This window comes from Cystoisospora suis (assembly GCF_002600585.1).
Source record: "Cystoisospora suis strain Wien I chromosome Unknown contig_8405, whole genome shotgun sequence".
Lineage (NCBI taxonomy): Eukaryota > Apicomplexa > Conoidasida > Eucoccidiorida > Sarcocystidae > Cystoisospora > Cystoisospora suis.
The window spans coordinates 3,168-13,998 of NW_027161185.1; the positions used below are offsets into that span (position 1 = coordinate 3,168).

General features: G+C 45.6%; 1 protein-coding gene across 1 annotated transcript; it reads left to right on the forward strand.

Moving 5' to 3' along the window:
• Window positions 1-135: 135 nt before the first annotated feature.
• CSUI_010807 (f-box domain-containing protein) lies at window positions 136-10,358 on the forward strand (the record flags this gene model as incomplete). The annotated part of the gene is made up of 2 exons (XM_068070908.1): window positions 136-9,760; window positions 10,210-10,358. Coding segments are annotated over exons 1-2 (7,926 nt in total), but the record flags the coding sequence as incomplete, so codon positions are not given.
• Window positions 10,359-10,831: the final 473 nt, after the last annotated feature.

Below are 10,831 nucleotides of genomic sequence, written 5' to 3' on the forward strand. Positions count from 1 at the left end.
TTCTAGCACATTCCTTCCTTTTAAGCGGTGGGGATCCGCTTCGGATTTCCTGGCGACCGCTCGAGGGCTACGGTCGAGCGGCTCGCTGCGGCTATTAGGGTCCCCTAGGACCCATTTTCTTCTTCATCCTTGTTTCTCTAGGTTCTTTTTTACTTCTTGATGGATGACATGTAAAGAGAACGCGCTCTCGTCCATTCTTTCTTTCTCAGCAGGTTGTTCTTTCATTCTTGTCACCTACTTGTACAAGCTTCTTCAGTCTTTCTTTTCTTTCTTTCTCTTCTTTTAAGAACGAAAGAGAGAGAGACAAAGTTTCCTCTTTCTCTTCGCAGATAACGTACAGTGTCTGTCGCTTCTCTTCTCTCTCTCCTCCCCTCCCTCTGTCTCAAAGGAGAGAAGGCTGCATAGAGATAGATAGGTAGATACATCAAGGATGGATAGATGAAAGATCAATAGATAGGTAGAGAGGTGGTATCGGCATCATCCGTTTCTTCTGCAGGGCATCTCGAGGCTGTGTGTATGGCGATACGTGTCTATATTCCTGTAGAGATAGAGAAAGATATCGAGGATAGTTAGATAGAGCGGTGGACAGAAAGGTAGATGGATGATGTGAATCTATGTGTGTCTCCTTTACATCTCTTCTAGGGGGATTTAGGAGGACTTATTTCAGTTCTTCCGGTATAGGGAATGACGACGATTGAGACAGAAGCTGTAAGGTGACCAAGAGGGTTGTAGTTATCTTCTTCTTCTTCTCCTTATGTTTCTTCTTATCTCTCTCTTTGTCAACAGGGAGATTGTCTTTCTTTCTCATTCGACTATCGAAGAGAATAGAGAAGAGGCTTCCTCCTTCCTTACTGTCCCAGCGAGGGTTTCGTCATTTCGACTTACTAGGAGTCGTAGAGTTCTTTTCTTGCAGAAACAATGCAAATGCAGAACATTCATCTCTTCATGAAAGAAGGATAACTTAACAGGTGCATGCGCCAAGAGATGAGATTCTCTGTACATACATCTATTATCTCCGTCCCTATATATATATATATATATGAGCTTACATAGTCACGCCTATTCAGCCATATCCCTACATAGATACACGACGGCTCTTTTTCGGCCCAAGTGCAGCAAATGACGACCATGTCCGAGACTTCATTCATGCAATTCGCTCTCTCACTCGTCTCTCCTTCTTTCTTTTTCTTTCTCTTTTTGGTCTTGACTTCTTCATTTTCTTGGTTTCCTTGAATCTTTTGTCAACGTTCTTCACATGGAAAATGCCTTTCTCTCACTTCTATCTTAACCCCGCATGAAAGAGAGATTCCTCTCAAGACAGCTCGAAAAAGCCATCTTCCTATCCCTAGCTTCTGGCTGATAGCTAGCTGTCTACATGTTTCATTGAGACGGTCAGGAGAAGGAGGAGTTCTTCTTCGTCACCTCTCGGCCTTATCATCGGAGCTCAGCAGGGGGGGGGATCTTTTTCTCGTGTCGACATCTCATCTTTCTTTCTCTTTTATCTCTCTTTATGGCCGTTATTCTTTCTTTCAAAGGCACCAAGTGAATGAAGAAAAGAAAAGAAAGGAAAGAGATAGAAGAAGGAAAAATCAGACATTGCTGGTCCGGCCCCCGTGAGAGGGCATCTTCTTCTTCTTCTGTTCGTCTATTGCATGAGAAGGAGGAGAAGGACGTGGAAGGCCGAGAAGTCAAAGAAGAGTCTAGTGCGTGCTGGGGGGGGTGGTAGACAGTGGCAGGGTTAAGTGAGGATCAACTCGGGGAAGGTTTTCTTTATCTTTCTTTCTCTCTCTCTTTGCATTCACTCCTTTCCTTCTTTCATCCCTCCTGTTGTCTAGGTAACTCCTTGCCTTCCTCTTCAGTCTCTTGGGAAGGCCTGACGAAGACGACTGCTGTTAGAAGGGCTACTCTTACTCTACTGAGGGTGGGGGTGGTATCTTTCTATTGTTCACAGACTTGCGTGTGTGCTTCTCGCCTCTTGCGAGAATGCCTTCTATCTCTTCTTCTTTCTTCTCTTCTTCTTGCTCCTCCTCTGCCTCTTCGTCGTCTTCTTCCTCCTTATCTCACGGCAGCGATGATGCTGACCAAACGTCGCCTTTAAGTTTTCTCCCTCTAGAAAGGAAGAGACGTAGGACCATCGACAACTTCTCTCTTTCTCCTTTGTCTCTTCTCCGCAATGGATCTCCTATTCCAAATGCTTTGAACGTCTCGTGTGTCTCCTCTTGTTCTTCTTCAGCATCTGCCTCATTTCATGCCTCTTGTCTCTCATTTCCCCCCCATTCTAGAGAAGCTTTGGATCCCCCTCATTCCAGTCGACGTCTCTCCTCTATCAACAATGCAGAGGATGGAGAGATTTCTCTGATAGAAGAGGAGAATGAGGAAGACACAGATGATCTTGCCTCTCCACAGCAGAGAAGGAGAGACCAAGGTCCTCTTCTTCTTCTTTCGACAGGAGTGTCTTACTGCCCTTCAGCAAATTTTTCTGTTGCTTTAGAGAAAGAAAGAGGCGAAGAGACACGCTTCTCTCTGTTAGACAGCAGTGAAGGGAAAGGTAAAGAAGAAGCGGAAGAAGAGGAGAATACGAAGGATGGTAGAGAGAGAAAGGTGCCTGACTTCTACGGCGGTGTTCCCTTGGTGTATCATGGAGAGAAAGAGAAGAAGGAGAAAGAGAAAGAAGAAGACGCAAGAGATCAATTGAAGACCGAAGGAAGGAGAAGAGAAGAAGAAAGACTCGAGGAGAAGAAAGAAGAAGATCACCATCATACAGAGAGAAAGAAGAGGAGTATAGTGGTCGGAATAAGAGAGAAGACATCTTGTGAAGAAGGCTCTAGAATCCCCGTTAAAAGGAACGACGACGGAAGAGATAGAGGTAGACATGAAGAGAAAGAGACCGCGGAGGTACCCGCAAACTCAAGAGAGCATGAGGGAGGAGAGAAGAAGATGATCTTGCAAGGGAAGAGACAACAGCCTGTCTATCTCGAAGGCAACTATGACGGCTTAGCGTTATGGAATAGAAAGGATGAGAACTTCTTCAGAGGAGAGCCCGACAAGATGCAGAGAGAAGGGCTGATTCAGCACCCTGTGGGTCTTCTTTCTTCAATAGAAGAAGAACGTTCTGGTAAGTCGGCCTCGACACCTGATCAGAGGGGCCGGACAACTCCCTTCTTTCTTGTTGAAGGAAGGGAAGACAGAGGCGACTGCAGCTGTATAGAAAGAGGAGCCATTCTTCGTCTCTTCAAGCATCATAGAGACAAGGAGGAAAAGGATCCCTTGATCGCCTTTCTCTCTTCAACTCCTTCCTTTGGTTGCTCTTCCTCTTCCTCTTCTTTTGCCTTAGAGGAGACTCTTTCTTCTTCTGGTTCAGAAGGGACAGCTCCTTCTTCTTCTTGTGTGTGTGAGAAGCACAAGGAGAAGAAGAAGGAGAAGGAGAGTTTCCCAGGACATGGCTGGAGATGGGGGGAAGACGGGGCGGTTGTTGCCAGAATGAGAAGAGGAAGAAGGAGAAGATCTTCTCGCCATGATGTAGGAAGAATAAGAGAGATAGAGAGAGACTGGAGAGAAGAATATGAAGATGAAGAAGAAGAGAAGGAAGGAAGTTCAACAATGCTAACGATGGAGAATAAGAAGGATGAAGAAGCTGTCTTCTTCTCTCCTCTCTTTACTTTCCCGAGTACCGTGATATCCCTTCTCTTACAGTTTTTACTCTTAGATGATATATGTCGCTTAGCACTTACATGTAAAGAGCTGTATATACACCCGGATATCAACACATCCTTCGGTGTACGGCATCTTGAGGTCATCATTCGCCAACGTCCTCCTGGATCGACTACTCATCTTAACAATACTACGAAGAAGAAGATCAAAGTTCTTCAAGAGAAGAATCGACCGAATTCTTTCTCAAATGAAGTTTTCAGAAGAGGAATGTCTTCCTCCTCTTCCTCTTCGACTCATCGTCATGACCACCTCGTCATTAGAGACGCGGACAGGAACGAAGCACAGCATCTTTCTTCCTCTTTTGCATCCTTGTCTCTCCTTCCTTGTAATGAACCTCGTGAGAACGTCTTTCCTATAGATCGTAGTCATTTACTAAGACAGGGTCCGATCGAGAATGAAGGAAGAAGAATCAGAAGTCCTACTAGAAGGGTTGAGGATCCTAGAGATCCCCCCGCATGTGCGGACCATCCTACAGATACTTCTCTCATGAAGCTGAGTAGAAAAGGCATTTTCTTCCATGCCGAGGAGAAGAGCGACAAAGTCTCCAAAAACGACTCAGGTCGGAGAGGCTCTCCTTCTCTTTCACTCCAAAGAGAAGAGACGAATGAGAAGGGGGGAAGAACAAGAAGAAGAGACAAAATCTCAGGCTTCAGCTGCTGGAGTAGAAGGAGCGGTGGTGACGATGACTGGGGGACTGATGGCTATAGAGTGGGCTTTCCTTCTTCTCGAAAAGAGGCTCTTAGCAGCCCCCAATCTCCACAGAATTCCTCGAGAGATAGCTGGCTGGATCGATGTTCTTCTTCTTCTTTGGCGTCTTCTTCTTCCTGCCGGAGAGGAAGAAGATCTCTTTCTCTCTCCACTCCTCATCCTAGGAATGCTATGGAATATGCCGATAGAGAAGAAGAAGAGGGGCAGATTGGCGGTTTCTATCAAGTAGGTTGTATGCGGAAACCCTCAGCTTCATCGTTGACAGGGAGGAGAAGCGAAGATCCCGTGAGAGATGACGCATCTTGCTTGAGACATCTTAAGGTCTCGAACGTTTCTCATAATGACTTCGATTCTTCTTTACCTCCTCACTCGGCTATGGATGTGAAGACGAGCACCCTATCCCCCCATCCAACGATAAAAAGAAGAGAAAAGACCATGCACAACACAGTTGCATTCCGTTCTTCCTCTTCTTTCTCTTCTTCATCTGTAGCCTCACCCCGCCTACGTCATTCATTCTCCTCTAGATCAGCCGCTGAGAGAAAGATTCTTCCTTCTTGGAGAAGCTCTCTTCCTGGTGCTTCAGCGTCATCTATCTCGAGTCCCTATGGAGAGAAGCTCGTTCCTTCTTTTCCCTCTTCATCGTCACGTGTAGATCATCTTTCTTTTCAGCAATCGCATCCTTTTCTTTCTCTCATGACCCCTCTCTTTCCTCTCGAGAAGACAGTTGAAAGAAGTCTCTCCTGGAGTCGTTGTTTCTCACATAGAGGCCTAAGAAGACTCGCCATAGCGACAGCATGTACACCTGAATATAGAGCGAGGAGTCCGAGAAAGGCTGATAGCTGTAATAGGATAAGAGAGAGTACCAGATATGACAATGGGGAAGAGTTTCTCTATGAAGCCGAGGAGATACGACAAGGTGGGGGTAGCTGGAGAGATCTTTCTTGTGCCAATTCTATGCAGAATCCCCATGATAGAGATTTGAAACAAAGGGAGAGAGGAACGTTTTCTTTCTATTCTCCTTCTCCTACTTTGGCGCAGGAAGCTCTTGCTGTGGCTGCTGTCATTCATAGCCGCCACAGGGGGGGAGTCTTAGCAGGAGAAGAAAGAGGCGACCTTTCTGAAAGACATCGTTCTTGCTCTTCTCACTCTTCTTCTTCTTTCTGTTGGAGTTGTTCTTCTACGTCTGTTCCTTCAGAGTCGCGCATGCGTTCAGGTGAGGAAGGGGGAGAGAAGAAAGAAGTGTATGAAGAGACAAGCCACCAGCAGAGAGGCGAAGAAGAAGAAAGGCTGGGAGAGCATGGCAGTCAAGAGGAGAGAGGACGGAGAAGAAGAAGAAGATCAACGATGAGAGCCTTCAACTCTTTCAGTGGAGAAGGAAGGAGTGGCCTTAGAGACGGAGAGGAAGAGAGAGATGAAGAAGAGAGGAAAGGGACAGAAGATGTAAAGGCGGGAGGAGAAAAAGAAGATGAAGGAAGTAGTAGCAATAGCCGTAGCAGTCAACAGCGTCTCTCGAATGGAGTAGGTGGGAGAGCCATCAATAGACGATCGTCTCTTCGATTCTGTTCGTATAGAGGGAAGGATGAATGGAGAGAAGAGCAAGATGAGAAGAAGAAATGGAATGACAAGGAGACGAGACGGACGTCTTTGTCTTCTTCTTTCTTCTGTCCTCGGCATCATTTCGATCATCTCCATCATCGCAGTGACCTTCTATCATCTTCTTGTCCCTATTCTAGCCGAGTTCTATCTTCTTATCTCGATCACTCTTCTTCTTCTTTCTCGCCGTCTTCTTCTCCTCCCTGTACGGTGGTGACGAGTACAGACAGAGTCATCAAGGAATGGAAGTCTGCGTGCACCCTGGAGAAAGAAGAAGGAAGAGGTATGAGAGAAGGAGAAGAGAAGAGTGAGAAGAAGTGGATGAGAAGGCTGGATACATTGAGAGACTGTACAAGAAGAAGAAGACTGAGGCGAGCTTTTTCTTCTCTTCCTCCATCACCCAAGGTGCCTGTACACCCGAACCAAGAGCAATTATCTACTCTAAAAGAAAGAAGAAACACAGTCCCTCTCCCTTCATTCTCTTCTTCTTTTCATCGTTATCTATGTCAACCAAGGGAGAAAGTTGTCCCCTTTTCAACTCCTTCTCCATCTACAGAGAGGGGAAAAGAAGAAGAAGTGCAGAAGAGAAAAACGCCTTTCTCGCCTGAAGACAAGAGAAGACACTGCAGCAGTAGTAGTAGTAGCAGGAGAAGAAGAAGGAGAGAATTGCTTAAGACAACTCAGATCAGCAACAAGACAGAAGAGCCTTCATCCTCCTTAACTTCATCCGCCTTGTCCTTTCTTTTTCCTTCTCAGTGGTGGAGGGGAAGCCATAGTTTGGATAGTGAGAATCTTGTCTATCCTGTTTTCGTCTCATCTCTTCAAGAGAAGATAAGAAGAAGAAGGTGGTGGAGGGGTCTTCCTGTGCTTCCCCTCTCCTTTCAGCCTCATCGTGGTCGGCGTCGATCTTCTCCAGAGACGTGGAAGAATGCCGATACGAGCCACGAGGTCTCTTCATCTTCGTCTTCTTGTTCGAGTGCATGTCTTTCTTCTTCTCCTTCTCTTCCTCTTTCTTCTTCTTCTTCTACATCACTGTGTAGGAAAATTTCGACAGACAGGGAGGAAGAGCTTTGGTTGCTTGATCAGGATGCTGCGAAGGAGTGTAACGACAGAGAAAGAGAGAAGAAGTACACCGTCATGGGCTCTTCTCTTTCTTTATCTTTGCCTTCTTCATCTGTTCTACCTACAGATCTCGATGAGAAGCACGGTACCAGAAGAAGAAGAAGGATACAGGAAGGAGACGTAGACCACCCTGAGACAAAGGAATCTCGATCTTCGTCTTCGCTTCTTTCTTTCAAGAACTCTTTACATGAAAGTAGTCTATTTCCTGTCTCCTTATCTTCTCATCCTCTTCACTGCCTTGATATACACATGAAGCAACTATATGATATATCTCTTCAAGATGATATAAAGGAGTCTACATCTCCTTTATATCTGTGTTTACCTCGATCTCCACATGGATCTATCATGGTGCTTCTCCCGAATAAGTGCCTCATGCAAATGAAAAGAATGGGAACAAGCTTGCTGCTCTATTTACAGCCGACTTCTACTTCTCCCTCGTCGATTGAGAAGACGATCTTTCATTCATCTTCCTTGGTCCTTTCTCTTTGTCCTTATCACGAGGATGTTTCATCTGCAAGACGGCCCCGGGAGAGACGTGCATGCATCATAGACGATAGAAGCTCGAAACAAGAAGACAGAGTATCAGATTCAGAGAAGTTGGCAAAGAAAGAAAGAAGAAAGCTCTTTTCTTTTCCAGGTTCTTTTGCAGAGACTCTTTCTTCTTCTTCTTCTCTTCCGTGTTTTGAGTTAGAGGAATCTCGAGCTCTTTTTCCTCTTTCTTTCTTCACATCAAAAGAACGAAAGAAGATCTTCTCCACGTCTCGAAGGGAACATGACGCATCCTTCTCTTCAACTGTCGCTGGGGGTTGTCGTTCATCTTCTTCTTGTTCTTTCTCACGGCTTCATGGCTCTACGGATCTATCCCATTCTGATCTTTCTCTCATTCCTTCTCTCCCTTTGGCTGAGAGGAGAGAAGATTTTTGTGTATCTTCTTCATCTCTTGAATCGGATGACGAAAGCGAAGAGAAAGGCCGAGCTAGATCTTTTCTTCGGGTTCTCTCTCGGTTGCGACATCTTGAAGCTCTTATCGTTGAAGAATCTGCAGCTGTGTCTACCGTCCCCTCTCCTTCTATAGTCAGAGAAGAAAGAGAAGAAGAGACAAGAGGAAGACATCGAGAAGGACGAACAGGAACCTCAGAGACTGCTGCTCCTCTCTTCATCGATTCTACCATCCGTATTAGAAACACTCCGGATCACCACCCGTCTGTCTCTCTACGTGAACGTGCTTCTTCTTCTTCTTCGTCTTCTTCTTCGTCTATATCTTTTCCTGCTAGGCACGAGAGAGGAGATTTTCTCCCTTCTCCATTTTTCTCGTATAGCAAAGGTCCCAGGCATACTCAGAGTCTTCATGGACTCTCCTCATGCATAGGAGGAGGTCTTGACACTCCGAGTTGCAGGGGTGGTAGGGAGGAGGAGGAGGAGAAGAAGAAGAAGGAGACTACGAAGAAGAAGAACGCAAGTTGTGTCGATGTGGGTCAGCAGGGGCCTTGCTTCCTATCTCGAGAATATCATGAAAGAGGAGAGAGAAATCGCATGCAAGAGCAGCAACAAGAGAGGAGTACAAGGGAGATTCATCGTGGAGTTCATGAAGAATTTGTGAAGAGAAGGAGAGATAAAGAGGAGGATACAATGAAGATTGAACCCCCCTTGTCTTCTTTATCGTGGATGAAGCTTTCAACTCTATTAGATCAGAATCAGCTCTCCTTAAAGAAGTTGCATGTAGCTGTTGATAAGCTAGCTGATCAAGTGACGCAAGAAGAAAGGGAAGAAGAAGAAGAACAACAGATGAAAAAGGAACGGTGTCAAGTCCAAGAAAAACGAGAAGAGGATCCATGTCGACAGAGAAATGTGTCTTCTTTTTCATCTTCTTCTTTTTCTTTCCCTTCTTCCGAAAAGTATCAGACGATGAGAAGAGAAGAGGGTGAAATGAAGAAGAAAAGAACAAGAAAAGAACGTTTAGTGTTTCCACATTTACAAAATCTGACTTTAGGGAGAAGACCTGAGGTGTATAGACACCTCATGGATACCTGTTACTTCCCAGGATCGAAGTCATGTTGTTTCTTACTTGAAGTTGATGAGCTTCCACAGGATAGTGCCGCTATTGCTCTAGCTGAAGCCGAGGCCAATTCTCTCTCGGTGAATGAAAACCTCTCTCACAGTTTTCCTACTCATGATTCTTCTTCTTTCTCTTCTGCTTCTTCTGCATGCTCTCCTTCCACGACTCATGTGAATGGAGGGTGGATGAATCTTCATCCTTGCCTTTCTCTTCGTGACACTTCACGGGGTGTCTTGGATCGCTCTGAGAGAGTGGGAGAAGGACGCTTGCTACGTCAGGCACGTGACGAAGAAGAAGAAGAAGAACAAGAAGAAAGAGAAAGAGACAGTTTTCCTCTTGGAGAGAGAAGAAATGATTCCCTACAAGCGGCTTCTTTTAGAGGCCGGCCCATGATAGGGCAGGAAGGAGCTGGTCGAGACGAAAGAGGAAGAGGAAGAGAAGACAATAGAGTAGAAAGAAGAACAAGAGAAGCGGCGGCAGCGAAATGGAGGCCTTTGCTTCAACTAGCAAGAGAATTGAGATATGTTGAAGAACTTGAACTTGTCTTTGTTGATCGTCTATGGTGTGCCGGTAAGAGAGGAAAAAGAGGGAAGCTCGTCGATTCGTCCTCCTTTCTGTAGATAGAGAGAATTGGCAACTTCGGAATCTCCTGAGGCTTCATGCCTGCACCAAGATTTGCATGCAGTCTCTTCTCTTTAGAAAAAACTCAAGTCAGTGTCGGATGGGAGAGGATGGGGACTGCCACTCGTGAAGTATATACATACACATACATACACATACATATACATACATACATAGGGACATACATATTCAGACACGTACGGACCCATTTATACCTTCTGGAGGTACCTGTGTATCGATGTCCGTGTACGCAGAATCTGCGTGTAGAGGTATGTGTGCTGCTACCGGTACCTGAGATATATATACCACTCAGGCACATAGATAGATTAAAGATAGATATGTATGTCTATATGTCTGAGGTCTCTACATGGATGTTTTCGTGCGGAATTCTTTTGCAGCGGATGGTCACCGTCGTGCCGAGGGTCTTTTTCTTCAGTTGCTTCAACCAAGTGTATGGGGGAGCATACGGAAGCTTCAGCTTACCAAACTGACACCTCAACTTCTCGGACTTCTCCATAGCAAAACAAAATCTTCTCTCTCGACATTACAGGTAATGAACTAAGAGGAGAACGGACGGCCCCCCCTATGACAGAGTAAAGCATCAAAGAAGACGAAGAAGATAACTGGGTTGAAAAGGTGCTCTTGCAAGGGTTGAAAACAGTTCTATGCGGGGGGCGACCAAGTGTATCTTCTTATGAGGGCTTTCCTGAATACTCTGAGGAAGGACACCGCCTTCCCGGAGGGAGGGGAGATACACCCTCTTAAATTTCATGCAGATAGATAGATAGATCAAGTGGATAGGTAGATTGTAGGTAGGTAGGTAGGTAAATAGATAGCTAGATAGACAGATAGATGGCGGTGCATGGTATGTAGTCCTGATGTGCGTGTACATGCGGAGGTGAGATGTCTGTTGGTGTCTTAGTACCTCGTACCGTTGGAAGAGTTGGAGGATACACAGGGTTGTCACACTGTACGTCTCTGTCGTCTCTATGTCTTCCCGAAGGAGACTTTTCTGATCGC